At 43.9% G+C, this 16,626-nt stretch overlaps 1 protein-coding gene across 3 annotated transcripts in view; it reads left to right on the top strand.

Annotated features, from left to right (window-relative positions):
- The window catches only part of rbm33a (RNA binding motif protein 33a), a 209,057-nt gene that overhangs the window by 78,183 nt on the left and 114,248 nt on the right, over positions 1 to 16,626 (top strand). For all 3 annotated transcript variants that reach the window (XM_041184121.1, XM_041184119.1, XM_041184122.1), the window contains exon 7: positions 9,192 to 9,357. In XM_041184121.1, the coding sequence (XP_041040055.1) occupies positions 9,192 to 9,357 (166 nt within the window). The remainder of the gene's footprint in view (positions 1 to 9,191; positions 9,358 to 16,626) is intronic.

Here is a 16,626-nt window from a genome sequence, read left to right on the forward strand (position 1 = left end):
TTTCTGCCTCTACCACTCTTTCAGGCAGTGAGTTCCAGATTCCCATCAACCTCTAGGTGAAAAAATTCTTCCTCACATCCCCCCTAGACTTCCTGCCCCTTACCTTAAATCTAAGCCCCCTAGTTATTGATCCCTCCACCCCTATCTATGCCCCTCATTTTATATACCTCAATCTCCTCTGCTCCAGGGAAAATAACCCAATCTCTCCTCATAACTAAAACCCTCCGGCCCAGGAAACATCCTGGTAAATCTCCTCTGCACTCTCTCTAGTGAAATCACATCCTTCCTATAATGCAAATTCCAAAACTGCATGTAGTACTCAAGCTGTGGCCTAACTAGCGTTTTATACAGTTCCAGCATAACCTCCCTGCTCTTATATTCTGTGCCTCATCTAATAAAGGCAAGTATCCCATATGCTGCCTTAACCACCTTATCTACCTGTCCTGCTACATTAAGGGACCAGTGGACATGCACACCAAGGTCCTTCTGATCCTCGGTACTTCCCAGGGTCCTACTATTCATCGTGTATTCCTGCCCAAGTGCATCACCTCCCATTTTTCTGGATTAAATTCCATTTGTCACTGATCAGCCCGTCTATATTCTCCTGTAATCTAAGGCTATCCTTCTCACTATTTACCACCCCACCAATTTTCGTGTCATCTGCGAATTTACTGATCAACCCTCTTACATTCAAGCCTAACTTGTTTATATGTACCACAAACAGCAAGGGACCCAACATCGATCCCTGTGGAACCCCATTGGACACAGGCATCCAGTAGCAAAAACACCCCTTGACCATTACCCTCTGCCTCCTGCCACTTAGCCAATTTTGGATCCAATTTGCCAAATTGCCTTGGATCCCATGGGCTCTTAACTTTGTTATCAGTCTCCCATGTGGGACCTTATCCAAAAGCCTTGCTGAAGTCCAAGTAGGCTGCATCAAATGCATTGCCCTCATCTACACACCTGGTCACCTCTTCGAAAAATTCAATCATATTGGTCAGATGTGACCTCCACTTAACAAAACCATGCTGACTGTCCTTGATTAATCCCTGCCTCTCCAAGTGCAGATTAATTCTGTCCTTCAGAATTGCTTCCAATGGCTTACTTCCAATGGTTTCCCCACCACTGAGGTTAGATTGACTGGCTTGCAGTTCCCTGGTTTATCCCTTCCTCCCTTCTTGAATAACAGTACCACGTTGGCTCTCCTCTAATACTCTGGCACCTCAGCTGTGGCCAGAGAGGTATTGAAAATTTTTGCCAGTGCCTCTGCTATCTCCTCCCTTACCTCACTTAACAGCCTGGGGTATATTTCATCTGGGCCTGGGGGTTTATCTACTTCTAAGCCTGCCAGACCACTTAGAACCTCCTCCCTTTCTATGCTAATTATATCACAGTTCTTCTGCCTGATTTCCATACACATGTCGTCCCTCTCACTTGTGAACACCGACACAAAGTATTCATTTAGAACCCTGCCTATGTCTTCTGGCTCCACACACAAATTACCACTATGGTCCTGAATGGGCCCTAATCTTTCCCTAGTTATCCTCTTACTCTTAATGTAAAATAACTTTGGATTATCCTTTATTTTACATGCCAATGTTTTTTCATGCCCCCATTTTGTTCTCCTAATTTCCTTTTTTAGTTCCCCCCTGCACATTCTATATTCCTCTTGGGCTTCCGCTGTTTTGAGTCCTCGGTATCTGCCATAAGCCTCCCTTTTCCTCTTTATCCAATCCTGTATATCCCTTGACATCCAGGGTTCCCTGGATTTGTTGGTCCTACCCTTTATCTTTACTGGAATATGTTAGCCCTGTACTCTCCCTATTTCCTTCTTGAATGAGTCCTACTGCTCTGACGTAGATTTACCTAAAAGCTGCTCCCAGTCCACTCTGGCCAAATCATATTTCATCTTATTAAAATTGGCCTTCCCCCAATTTAGAACTCTGATTTCCGGCCCATCCTTGTCCTTTTTCATAACATTCCTTGTGCTGTTATTAAAATTGCTTATTAATGAATATTTTAATTTTTTTCAGTGAAAAAAAAATTACTTTGAATTTTAGCCAGGAATACAGCTTACAATTGGATAAGCTAGAGGTGGAACTCAGACATTTACAGCACAGAAGGAGGCCATTTGGCCCATCATGTCCGTGTCAGCAAAGATCTGACTACACTAATCCCGTTCTCCAGCGCTTGGCCAATCGCCCTGGAGGCTCTGGCAACGCAAATGAATGCCTAAATAGTACTTAAATGTTACTAGAATTTCTGACTCGACCACTCTTTCAGACAGTGAGTAGCAGATTCCCACCCCTCTCTGGGTGAAAAAATTTCTCTTCAACTCCCCTCTTAGCCTTCTACCTCTTAACTTAAATTCATGCCCCCTGGTTATTGACCCCTCTACTAATGGAAAAAGTGCCTTCCTATCCACCCTATCTGTACCCCACTACACCTCTCAGGTCCTCTCTCAGCCTTTGTTGCTCCAAGGAAAACAACCCCAGCCTATCCAATCTTTCCTCATAGCTTAGACACTCCAGCCCAGGCAGCATCCTGGTAAATCCCTTCTGCACCCTCTCCAATGCAATCACATTCTTCCTATAATGTGGTGACCTGAACTTCATGCAATACATCAGATATGGCCTAACCAGCATCTTACCCAGTTCCAGCATAACCTCCCTGTTCTTGCCTTTATTAGTCGAGGCATAGAATACTAATATCCCATGTGCCGCCTTAACAGTCTCATCTACCTGCCCCGATAGCTTCAGGGATCAGTGGATATATACTGATCTTCAGTACTTTCCAGGGTCCAACCATTCATTGTGTAATCCCTTGCCTTGTTAGCCCACCCCAAATGCCTTACCTCACGCCTTTTCTGGTTGAATTCCATTTGCCACTGCTCTGTCCACCTGACCAGTCCATTGATATCTTCCTGCAGTTTATGGCTATCCTTCCCACCATTTATCACCCTACCAATTTTAATGTCATCCACGAAACACTTGATCATACCCCTGACATCTAGGTCCAAATCATTTATATACACCACAAAGAGAAAGGCCCCCACCACCGAGCCCTGCAGAACCCCACTGGAAACAGACTTCCAGTCACAGAAACATCCCTCTGCCATCACTTTCTGCTTACTGCGTCTCAGTCAAATTTTGATCCAACGCGCCACTTCGCCTTGGATCCCGTGGGCTCAACTGTATCTCTCCCCAGAAAATCTTAAGCAAAAAAGGCAAAAATCATAGAATGCTTACGGCACTGAAGGAGACCATATGAAGGAATCTAGCTGTAATCAGGAGTTTATAAGATTAAGACAAGTGATTTTATTGATTAAAAAGAGTGACTCTATGAAGTGTGGATTAAAAATTGAAAGCTGAGTTGATCTGTTGGTCAAGGTTTCAGAAGTTCATAAATATATCTGGTAATAATTGTGTGCTGAAGGACACCAACATCCTTTGCCATAGGATATTGTATATCTTCTAACACAAGGTAGTTCCTGAAAAACAGTAACTAACCTCTGTAAATCTTGGTTACATCACCTCAATAAGGCTTAGAAAATAGAGATACCACAATCTAACAACGGATAACTTGTGAATTTTAAGGATGCCCCAATATCAATTGTCAATCGAATCCGGGAAACAGTTCTAATCTTGGGACAATTGTGTAGCAAGGAGGTTGCCACCATCTGCATCCTGCAGCATCCTTTTGCTGGAAGGATGTTGTCCAGCACGCACACAGCATGCTTCCTGCTGGTTCAACTCTTCCATGATACAAACATTGGAACCTCACAGAATTTTTAGATTTGTCAGATTTACTCCAGTGTGTCTCAAGGTAAAGGTACAGCTATTGTAGTGAAATGATGATAGTTGTCCCCTTAATTGGGGTAGAGGTATCTTGCTTTACTCTGTAGCTTTCTACTTGGGGATTTAATGTAAATACTTTAAGTATTGATGGACATCTTAAATATCAATTTGTAACATTATTTAAACCTGGATTCCCTAATGGAAACAAGATTACAGTTTCTTTTCCCAGAACTACCAATGTTGTGATTGACTTCCCATCAATTGTGGATTGCACATTTGATTCTTTAATAAACTTTTATGTACTTTAGAAAATATATTGTCTCATATAGTCTTCTGTATCTAAACCTGAGAACCTGTCTCCTTACACTCTTCAGTGGAGAGGTGCATTGTTGAGGAGAGATGCCCAGACTCTTATAGTATCAGGGTTGTTATAATGTAGCTAAAACTTGTTAAAAAGGCTATTTAGAGGACGATGATATTCCCTGGTGGTTCCTTTCCTTCAGGAAGAGTTAGATCAGTTCATTGTACCCATTTTAAGTGTCTGTGAGGCCTCCGAGGAGTACGCCTGATCCCGAATAGACCCAAAAAGGGCGAGGATTATAATCAGCTTCAACCCATCTACCAATGGGAACAGTTTAATACTACTTGCCTAGGCCACTCATGACGTTGAACAATTCTATCAAATAAGAACATAAGAGTAGGCAATTCAGCCCCTCGAGCCTGGCCTGCCATTCAATACGATCATAGCTGATCTCATTTCGGCCTCAACTCCAATTTCCCTCTCCCCATAAACTTTCAATCCGTTAATATTTAAAAATCTGCCTGTCTCCTCAAATTTATTCAGTGTCCTGGCATCCATTGCACTCTGAGGTAGTGAATTCCATAGATTCACGACACTTTGAGAAATGTAATTCCTCCTCACCTCTGATTTAAATCTACTGCCCCTTAGCCTAAAACTATGGCCTCTCATTCTAGAACGCCCCACAAGGGGAAACATCCGCTCCACTTCTACTTTGTCTGTCCCCTTTGGCATCTTGTATACCTCAATTAGACCTCCCCTCCTTCTAAACTCTAGCGAGTATAGGCCTAAACTGCTCAATATCTCCTCATAAGACAAGCCCTGCATCTCTAGTGAACCTCCTCTGAACTGCCTCCACTGCAACTACACCCTTCCTCAAGTAAGGGGACCAAAACTGTGCACAGTATTCCAGGTGCAGTCTCACCAATGCCTTATATAGTTGCAACAACACTTCCCTATTTTTATATACTATCCCTTTAGCAATAAATGCCAAAATTCCATTTGACTTCCTTATTACCTGCTGTACTTGAACACTAGCTTTCAGTGATTCATACACAAGGACACCCAGATCCTTCTGCACTGAAGCATTCTGAAGTTTCTCTCCATTTAAATAATAAGCCGCCGTTTTATTCTTCCAACCAAAATGGATAACCTCACAATTATCCATGTTAAACTCCATCTGCCAAATTTTGGCCCATTCACCTAACCTGTCCATATCCATTTGTAATTTTCTTATTTCTTCATTGCAACTTATTTTCCTAACTATTTTGGTGTCATCTGCAAATTTAGCTATATTACCTTCTTTCCCTGAATCCAAGTTATTAATATAGATTGTAAATAGTTGTCTTCTCTCAACTTTCTTTTCTCTAAGGAGAATGACCCCTGCTTCTCTAATCTCAACACATAGCTAAAAACCCTCACCCCTGGAAACATTGTAAATATTTTCTGCACCCTTTCTAATGCCTCCCCATCCTTCTGAAAGTGTAGTGCCCAAAATTGGACCCAGGGCTCCACCTGAGGCTGAACCAGTGTTTTATAAAAGTTAATTAATTCTGTGCCTCAATTTATAAAGCTTGGGATCCTGTAAGCCATTTTGAACACTTTTTCAACCTACCATGCAACCTTCAATGATCTGTGCAAGCACACTTAAGGTTTCTCTGGTCCTGCACCCCGTTTAGAATTCTACCCTTTTTCCCTATTGCCGCTCTTCGTTCATCCCACCGAAATATACCACTTTGCACTCCCCTGCATTGAGCTTCATCTGTCAGGTGTCCACCCATTCCACCAGCCTGCTGTCTGCTCTTCAAGTTTATTACTATACTTCTGGCAGTTCACAATACTCCAAGTTTTGTCATCTGCAAATTTAATTTGCCTTCTACTATCCCAGTAATTGTGTGATTCATCATGAGGAGATGTTAACAAATTGTGGCAGTTAGCCTGTGACAGACCTAAACTTGAGATGATAAAAATTCCCAGTGGTTCCCAAAGCTTTCACCATAGGTCCACAGCCAGTTGTTCATGAGGCAGGTTTGGCAGGGTTTGAGTTGTGAGGACCAGAGAATAGGGAGGAGTTTACACACCTGTGGGGCCCAACATTTTCTTCAATGCTGGGAGCAGCAGCGACAGCTTATATTTTTACAGTGTCTTTAACATTGCACATTTTACTATGTGATGATTGGAAGCATTGCACAGACTGAATAGTGAGCAGATTGTTAGTAGATCAGATGCTCCTTGATGCAATGGTGATGGTAGTGTCTGGGACATTATCTGTAAGATAAGATACTATGAGGATGACTATGTCAAGCTGTTGCTTGACTAGTCTTTGAGACAGCACTCCCAATTTTGGTACTAGCCCCCAGATGCTAGTAAAGAGGACTTTGCAGGGTCGACAGGGCTGACATTGCTGTTGTCGTTTCTGGTGCCGCGGTCGATGCTAGGTGGTCCCTCCGTTTCATCCTTTTTAGGTGACTTTGTAGCAGTTTGATAAAACTGAGTGGCTTTTAAATGTCAACCACATTGCTGTTTTCTGGAGTCGCATGTAAGGATGACTTTAGGACTTTAATGAACCAGATGGGTTTTTACAGCAGTCGACAGTGGTTTCATGGGCATTATTAGACTCTTAATTCCAGATTTTTATTGGATTCAAATTCCACCATCGTGCCGTGGAGGGATCCTAACCCAGGTCCCCAGAGCATTACCTTGGGCCTCTGGATTACCAGCCCAGTGACAATGCCACTACGCTATCGCCTCCCTTAAGTGCAAGTCTCTGCTTGCATTAACCACAGCCTATTCACCAGTGAGATATTGTGAAGCAGTAAAACCACCCTACAGCTGGCAATTAGTGAGCTTGTGTTTCATGTACTTGTTAATGATTAATTTTGTCACTGTATTAATTACCATATTATGGACAGAGCAGCGTTCTAGGATTTCTCCATCAGACTACACCTTTGATGTTTGGTTAATTCGTTCATTCAATATTACAAATATGTGAAATAGGAATAGAAATAGGCCATTTGGCCCCTCGAGCCTGCTCCACCATTCAATAAAATCATGGCTGATCTGTTTATGTTTCAGGCTCCACATTCCCATCTACCCCAGATAACCTTAGATTCTTGTTAGGAAAAGGAATCAATCTACCTGTACCATCAAAATATTCAGTGACCTGCTTCTACCTTCTGAGACAGAGTTCCAAAGTTGCACAAGCCTCTGGGAGAAAAAATTTCTCCTCTTTTGTCCTAAAAGGGTGATTCCTAATTTTAAAACAATGCTCCCTAGTTTTGGACTCACCCACAAGAATAAGCATCCTTTCCACATTCACCTTGTCGAGACCATTCAGGATCTTATATACTTCAATCAAGTCACCCCTCACTTTTCTAAACTCCAGTGGAAAGAAGCCCAGACTGTCCAACCTATCCTCATAAAACAACCTACTCATTCCAGGTATCAATCTAGTAAACCTTCTGAACCACCTCCAGTGCATTTACATTCTTCCTTAATAAAGTGACCAAAACTGCACACAGTTTTCGAGATGCAGTCTCACCAATGACCAGTATAACTGAGGTGTAACATCCTTACTTGTATGTTCAATTCCTCTCCTGATAAAGGATAGCATTCCATTAGCTGTCTTGATTACTGTACCTGCATACTAACCTTTTGTGACTTATGCACGAGAATACCTAGATCCACCTGCACCTCTGAATTGTGCAGCTGTTCTCCATTTAAGTAATACTCTGCTTATTTATTTTTCCTTCCAAAGTGAACAACTTCACGTTTTCCCATAATGTAATCCATCTGTCAGATTTTTGCCTACTCACTAAACCTTTCTGTATTCATCTACAAATTTAACTAGCATGCCTTTGCTCCCCTCATCTCAGTCATGGATGCAAATTGTAAGAAGTTGAGGACTCAGCACAGACCCCTGCAAGACACCACTCGTCACATCCTACCAATCAGAAAAAGACCCATTTATGTATACTCAGTTTTCTGCCTGCCTGCCAGCCAGCCAACCTTCTATCCAGGCTAATATGTTACCCCTTATAGCATCAGCTTTTCTGCAATAACCTTTGTTGTGGCATCTTATCAAATGCTTTCTGGAAATCTAAGTATAGTACGCCTATAGGCTCTCCTTTATCCACAGCACATGTTAATCCTTCAAAGAATTCTAATAAATTAGTTAAACATGATTTCCCTTTCATAAAACCATGCTGACTCTTCCTGATTACCTTGAGTTTTTCCATGTGCCCAGTGATAATCTCTTTAATGATCGATTCTACCCCTTCCCCAGGACAGACATCAAGCTAATTGGCCTACAGTCTCCTGTTTTCTGCCTCCCACCCTTCTTGAATATTGGGGTTATATGTACTGTATTCATTCATTTGAGTTTGCTTACTTGGATTATTGATATACCTTAGTTACCAGAGGGAAGCTGAAAGTTTAGGTACTTAGTAACCCTGAGACGTAATTGTAAATCCTGAACCAGTTCTGTGTGGAATTGGACCTCCAGTGGGGCAACAATTCATTGACCCCACTTTAATAAATCCATAAACCAGGCAAGAACCATTAATCACCTTATTAATTATGTCCTTGATCAGATTAAACAGTCCTTAACTATTCTAACTGTACTCGTAGCTTAGAAGCCTTAGGTATCTGTTTAGTTGCAGCTTGCTGCTTTTGCCCAAGTAGTGGAGAGAACGGTGTGGACTTATCAGTGTCTTGTACTGGCTTGTCACATGAGTTTTGTGTCTTCTCATCTGACTCTACGTCCCAGAGTTTGATTAATTTGTGTACCACTGTTACACACTCTGCTATTGGTACTGATGAGTTATCTACCAGCAAATTTCTATGCAAAACTTTTTCTCTGAATAGTTTAAAGTCAAATTTAACGTTAACAATTTATGTATTCATGTGTCATCCTTGGATCAATTGTAGCATCCTTACAAGAGTTGGAAAGTGTTGGGTTCATACCCCATTGCAGAAACTGGATGAATATTGTCCTTTCAGTGCAGAACAGAAAAATATTGTAGGCTTACGAAATATTAAACATTGCAGTGCTTTTAATTACCTTAAAAATGTGATTTTTTTTATATGTTTAGGTAGTGAAACAAATACATGAAGAAGAAAGAAAAGAAGTCTCTGATGATGAAGATGATGATGATGAAGAGTCTGGAAGAATGCGTTTCAAAACTGAACGGAAGGAAGGAACTGTTATTAGGTTAACAGATGCAGCTAGAAAGAGGAGAAACATTCCAGACACCTTGGGTAAGTGACCAGCAGAAAACAAAATTTGATGTATATCTGTGCATTACTCATCCAGTCAATAAGATAAAAATTATTTTTCAAAAAACGAAAAACTGCGGATGCTGGAAATACAAAACAAAAACAGAATTACCTGGAAAAACTCAGCGGGTCTGGCAGCATCGGCGGAGAAGAAAAGAGTTGACGTTTCGAGTCCTCATGACCCTTCGACAGAACTAGGCGAATCCCAGGAAGGGGTGAAATATAAGCTGGTTTAAGGTGGTGGGGGGGTGGGGTTGGGTGGGGGAAGAGAAGTGGAGGGGGGTGGTGTGGTTGTAGGCAAAAGCAGTGATAGAAGCAGATCATCAAAAGATGTCACAGCAGAACAAAAGAACACATAGGTGTCGAAGTTGGTGATATTATCTAAACGAATGTGCTAATTAAGAATGGATGGTAGGGCACTCAAGGTATAGCTCTAGTTGGGGTGGGGGGGAGCATAAAAGATTTAAAAATATTTTAAAATAATGGAAGTAGGTGGGAAAAAGAAAAATCTATATAATTTATTGGAAAAAAACAAAAGGAAGGGGGAAGAAACAGAAAGAGGGGTGGGGATGGAGGGAGGAGGTCAAGACCTAAAGTTGTTGAATTCAATATTCGGTCCAGAAGGCTGTAAAGTGCCTAGTCGGAAGATGAGGTGTTGTTCCTCCAGTTTGCGTTGGGCTTCACTGGAACAATGCAGCAAGCCAAGGACAGACATGTGGACAAGAGAGCAGGGTGGAGTGTTGAAATGGCAAGCGACAGGGAGGTTTGGGTCATTCTTGCGGACAGACCGCAGGTGTTCTGCAAAGCAGTCGCCCAGTTTACGTTTGGTCTCTCCAATGTAGAGGAGACCGCATTGGGAGCAACAAATGCAGTAGACTAAGTTGGGGGAAATGCAAGTGAAATGTTGCTTCACTTGAAAGGAGTGTTTGGGCCCTTGGACGGTGAGTAGAGAGGAAGTGAAGGGGCAGGTGTTACATCTTTTGCGTGGGCATGGGGCGGTGCCATAGGTGGGGGTTGGGGAGTAGGGGGTGATGGAGGAGTGGACCAAGGTGTCCCGGAGGGAACGATCCCTACGGAATGCTGACAGCGGGGGTGAAGGGAAGATGTGTTTGGTAGTGGCATCATACTGGAGTTGGCGGAAATGGCGGAGGATGATCTTTTGAATGCGGAGGCTGGTGGGGTGATAAGTGAGGACAAGGGGGACCCTATCATGTTTCTGGGAGGGAGGAGAAGGCGTGAGGGCGGATGCGCGGGAGATGGGCCGGACACGGTTGAGGGCCCAGTCAACGACCGTGGGTGGAAAACCTCGGTTAAGGAAGAAGGAGGACATGTCAGAGGAACTGTTTTTGAAGGTAGCATCATCGGAACAGATGCGACGGAGGCGAAGGAAATGAGAGAATGGGATGGAGTCCTTACAGGGAGCGGGGTGTGAGGAGCTGTAGTCAAGGTAGCTGTGGGAGTCGGTAGGCTTGTAATGGATATTGGTGGACAGTCTATCACCAGAGATTGAGACAGTGAGGTCAAGGAAGGGAAGGGAAGTGTCAGAGATGGACCACGTGAAAATGATGGAGGGGTGGAGATTGGAAGCAAAATTAATAAATTTTTCCAAGTCCTGACAAGAGCATGAAGCAGCACCGAAGTCATCATCGATGTACCGGAGAAAGAGTTGTGGAAGGGGGCCGGAGTAGGACTGGAACAAGGAATGTTCCACGTACCCCATAAAGAGACAGGCATAGCTGGGGCCCATGCAGATACCCATAGCCACACCTTTTATTTGGAGGAAGTGAGAAGAGTTGAAGGAGAAATTGTTCAGTGTGAGAACAAGTTCAGCCAGATGGAGGAGAGTAGTGGTGGATGGGGATTGTTCGGGCCTCTGTTCGAGGAAGAAGCTAAGGACCCTCAGACCATCCTGGTGGGGGATGGAGGTGTAGAGGGATTGGACGTCCATGGTGAAGAGGAAGCGGTTGTGGCCAGGGAACTGGAAATTGTTGATGTGACGTAAGGTGTCAGAGGAATCACGGATGTAGGTGGGGGAGGGATTGGACAAGGGGAGAGAGAGAAGGGAGTCAAGAAAACGAGAAATGAGTTCTGTGGGGCAGGAGCAAGCTGACACGATCGGTCTACCGGGACAGTTCTGTTTGTGGATTTTGGGTAGGAGGTAGAAGCGGGCCGTCCGAGGTTGGGCGACTATCAGGTTGGAAGCTGTGGGAGGAAGATCTCCAGAGGAGAAGAGGTCAGTGACAGTCCTGGAAACAATGGCTTGATTTTCAGTGGTGGGGTCATGGTCCAGGGAGAGATAGGAGGAAGTGTCTGCGAGTTGACGCTCAGCCTCCTTGAGGTAGAGATCGGTGCGCCAGACAACAACAGCACCACCCTTGTCAGCAGGTTTGATGACAATGTCAGGGTTGGACCTGAGAATGGAGTGCAGTAAGTTCAGCGAGAGAGAGATTAGAATGGGTGAGAGGAGCAGCGAAATTGAGACGACTAATGTCGCGCCGACAGCTCTCAATGAAAAGATGAAGAGAAGGTAAGAATCCAGAGGGAGGGGTCCAGGTGGAGGGAGAATATTGGAGGTGGGTGAAAGGATCCGTTGAACGGGGAGAGGACTCCTGCCCAAAGAAGTGAGCCCGGAGACGAAGACGGCGGAAGAAGAGTTCAGCATCGTGCCGAGCCCGAAATTCATTAAGGTGAGGGCGTTAGGGTATGAAACTAAGTCCTTTGCTGAGCACTGAATGTTCAGCATCGGAGAGGGGAAGGTCAGGGGGTGTAGTGAATACACGGCTGGGGCTGGGATTGGAAGATGGGGCGTCAGGACTTGGAAAGATTTATTAATTTTGCTTCCAATCTCCACCCCTCCGTCATTTTCACGTGGTCCATCTCTGACACTTCCCTTCCCTTCCTTGACCTCACTGTCTCAATCTCTGGTGATAGACTGTCCACCAATATCCATTACAAGCCTACCGACTCCCACAGCTACCTTGACTACAGCTCCTCACACCCCGCTTCCTGTAAGGACTCCATCCCATTCTCTCATTTCCTTCGCCTCCGTCGCATCTGTTCCAATGATGCTACCTTCAAAAACAGTTCCTCTGACATGTCCTCCTTCTTCCTTAACCGAGGTTTTCCACCCACGGTCGTTGACAGGGCCCTCAACCGTGTCCGGCCCATCTCCCGCGCATCCGCCCTCACGCCTTCTCCTCCCTCCCAGAAACATGATAGGGTCCCCCTTGTCCTCACTTATCACCCCACCAGCCTCCGCATTCAAAGGATCATCCTCCGCCATTTCCGCCAACTCCAGTATGATGCCACTACCAAACACATCTTCCCTTCACCCCCACTGTCGGCATTCCGTAGGGATCGTTCCCTCCGGGACACCCTGGTCCACTCCTCCATCACCCCCTACTCCCCAACCCCCACCTATGGCACCGCCCCATGCCCACGCAAAAGATGTAACACCTGCCCCTTCACTTCCACTCTCCTCACCGTCCAAGGGCCCAAACACTCCTTTCAAGTGAAGCAACATTTCACTTGCATTTCCCCCAACTTAGTCTACTGCATTCGTTGCTCCCAATGCGGTCTCCTCTACATTGGAGAAACCAAACGTAAACTGGGCGACTGCTTTGCAGAACACCTGCGGTCTGTCCGCAAGAATGACCCAAACCTCCCTGTCGCTTGCCATTTCAACACTCCACCCTGCTCTCTTGTCCACATGTCTGTCCTTGGCTTGCTGCATTGTTCCAGTGAAGCCCAACGCAAACTGGAGGAACAACACCTCATCTTCCGACTAGGCACTTTGCAGCCTTCCGGACTGAATATTGAATTCAACAACTTTAGGTCTTGACCTCCTCCCTCCATCCCCACCCCCCTTTCTGTTTCTTCCCCCTTCCTTTTTTTTCCAATAAATTATATGGATTTTTCTTTTTTCCCACCTATTTTCATTATTTTAAAATATTTTTAAATCTTTTATGCTCCCCCCACCCCCACTAGAGCTATACCTTGAGTGCCCTACCATCCATTCTTAATTAGCACATTCGTTTAGACAATATCACCAACTTCGACACCTATGTGTTCTTTTGTTCTGCTGTCTGTGACATCTTTTGATGATCTGCTTCTATCACTGCTTTTGCCTACAACCACACCACCCCCCTCCACTTCTCTTCCCCCACCCAACCTCCCCCCCCCCCCCCCCCCACCACCACCTTAAACCAGCTTATATTTCACCCCTTCCTGGGATTCGCCTAGTTCTGTCGAAGGGTCATGAGGACTCGAAACGTCAACTCTTTTCTTCTCCGCCAATGCTGCCAGACCTGCTGAGTTTTTCCAGGTAATTCTGTTTTTGTTTTTTAAAAATTATTTTTCACTTGGTTTGACTCGACTTTTTCTATTCCTTTTCTTGAATGAGGCAACTTAAGCCAACCAATAGTTACTTGGGAGGACATAGCATTCATAGATCTCCCTGAGGTGGCCATTTAACATTCCTCAGCCTGTTGGTATAGTGTTCACTGTATGGAATCTCACAATCAAGCTCTATTCTGTTCTCACACACACACTCCAGCAAGCATAAATGAGTAGATGCTGGAAATACTCAGCAGATCAGGCAGCATTTGTGGAGAGAAATAGAATTAATGTTTCAGGTCATTGACCCTTATCAGAGCTGAGGAATGATAGAATTCTTTTTATGCATTATTTCGCATCACTGGCTAGGCTAGCATTTGTTGCTCATCCTTTGAGAAGGTGGTGCTGAGCCGCCGCCTTGAACTGCTGCAGTCCATGAGTTATGGATAGATCCACAGTACTATTAGGAAGGAAGCTCCAGGATTTTAAGCCAGCAACAGTGAAGGAGTGGTGATTTCGTTCCAAGTTGTCATTGTTCCTATTAAATTTCTGTCTTTCCTTTGTTTTCATGAAGGGTTTTCGACCTGAAACATGAACTCTGTTTCTGTATGCATAGATGCTGCCTGACTTGCTAAGTATTTCCAGTGTTTTCTAGCTTCATTAGGTTTCCGGCAGTCACAGTATTTTGCCTTTGTATGAATAGATCAATGCAGGTTTGTGATAATCTAGCCGGTAAATTAGCCATGGGAAACAGAGGTAAATTGTATACTCCTGCTGTACTAGCTAAAACTAGTTAACTCAACAAGAACTTGAATGAACATTCAAAGTTACCTTATAGTGGTATGAAGAAAATGGATGCTGAGCCATGAGTTATTGTGAGAGGTAACCAAACATTTGGTTATATGTGCCTTCAACGCAGGGCTTTAAAGAAGGAAAGGACATTTGCTAGGCTGAGATCTATGTGTCTAAAAGCACAGCTACAGTTGGTTATGTCAATAAAAGGAATGTGGAAGGTTACACATGATGCAGTAGAGGAATAAAGAGTTTGTGGGGAATTCTAGGACTGGAGGAGGCTATAGAAATAGGGTAAAACCATTAGGGTATTTAGAATGTACTTGAAATGTGAAGTATTGGGATACTGGAATCAAACTTTGATCAGTGAGGGTAGGTGTACTTTACAAGTGGGACTTGGTAGAGACCAGAGTTCGATTAGCAGAATTTTGGGAGTCCAGCTGATGGAGTAGAGGCAGCCAGCAAGAAGATCACTGCAGTAAATTGAATTTGGATGTGATATGGTTTATATGAGGGTTATTGTGGTAGCTGGACCACAGCAAGACCAGAGGCAGCCATTGAAATGGACAGTCTTTGTGAGGTAAGTGGTATGAGGTCAGAAACTTGGCTAAATGTTAAATAGATTACCAAGGCTGCAACCAGTTTGGTTCAACTTGAGACATTGGTTGGGCGGTGGATAGAGTTAATGATAAGGGAGCAGAGTTTGTTGAAGGGTTGAAGCTGAATGTTTTGATTTTAATAACATTTAACTATAGCTAGTGTAGACTCACCTAAAGTTAGATGTTGGATAAATAGCCTTGAGGCAGTGAAGATGGTTCAAGCAGAGTTGGAGTGTCATCATCACACCTGTGGATTCCTTATCTACAAATGATGTCTGTGTAGATGATGCAATTTTGAGGGTTTCAGCGGAAGTAGCTGATGCAGGGACTGATATGGGCAAAGTTACCAAGGTGGAAGTATGCAGTCTTGGTGATGGAAATGGTTTAAGGTGAGAGTCAGATAGGATGCCTTCGCAGCGAGCAATTTAGTTTGAGGCAGTGGCCAAGGAGAAGTTTGGAATTTGTGGCTTGGCAATCAAGTACATGGCAGAGAAATAAGACACTGACTTTGGTTTTCCTGGCATATTTCATTTGCCAAATTATTTGACTATCTAATACAAAGAGTAAGAATGACTGCCTGGCATGTAACAGAACTGATTGGGTCACCTGGATGACATTAAAAATGAAACCTGCCTTTAGAAACTTGGATGTATTTTTTTGGGAATTCACCATTCTCCTGCTATGACTTTGACAGAAAAGACATAGCTGGTCACTTTTCTGGAGGTTGCGCCAGTCTTCTGCTGAGGTTATGGCATACTATTGGGAGAATTTCTGCAGAAATGATGGGTATCAGAATCTTTTGTCAAAAATGCCTGCAAAGGACATTGGTAAAGGAAGCCATTAAAATCATTCCTCCTCTACCGCTTTCAATCTCTGCTGATTGTTAGGGTTGTCCCTAAAACTAAGCATTATTTTTTCCTTGCTGCCAATTAAATCAAAGGTTTTCTAATTGTGAAAGAATCAACAACAAGAAGGCACAGGTTTAAAGTAACTATTAAACGAAGCAAAAGTGATATGAGGGGAAATGTTTCATTCAGTGAGTGATTAGGGTTTGGAATGCACTGCTTGAGGGTATACATAGAAACTAGAAAGGAAACTAGACTGTTACATGGAAAATAGGAGCAGGAATAGTCCATTCAGCCCTTTGAGCCTGCTCCGCCATTCATTATGATCATGGCTGATCATCCAACTCAATAGCCTGCTCCTGCTTTCTTCCCACATCCTTTGATCCCTTAGCCCCAAGAGCTATGTCTAGCTCCTTGAAAACATACAATGTTTTGGCCTCAACTACTTTCTGTGGTAGCGAATTCCAAAGGCTCGCCACTCTCTGGGTGAAGAAATTTCTCCTCATCTCAGTCTTAAACGGTGTACCCCATTTCGTCAGACTGTGACCCCCGGTTCTGGACTCCCCCACCATCAGGATCATCTTTCCTGTTAGCATTTTATAGGTTTCTCTGAAATCCCCCTCATTCTTCTGAACTCCAGCTAATATAATCCTAACCTACTCAGTCTCTCCTCATGTCAG

The sequence above is a fragment of the Carcharodon carcharias genome, chromosome 3 (assembly GCF_017639515.1).
Source record: "Carcharodon carcharias isolate sCarCar2 chromosome 3, sCarCar2.pri, whole genome shotgun sequence".
Taxonomy (NCBI): domain Eukaryota; kingdom Metazoa; phylum Chordata; class Chondrichthyes; order Lamniformes; family Lamnidae; genus Carcharodon; species Carcharodon carcharias.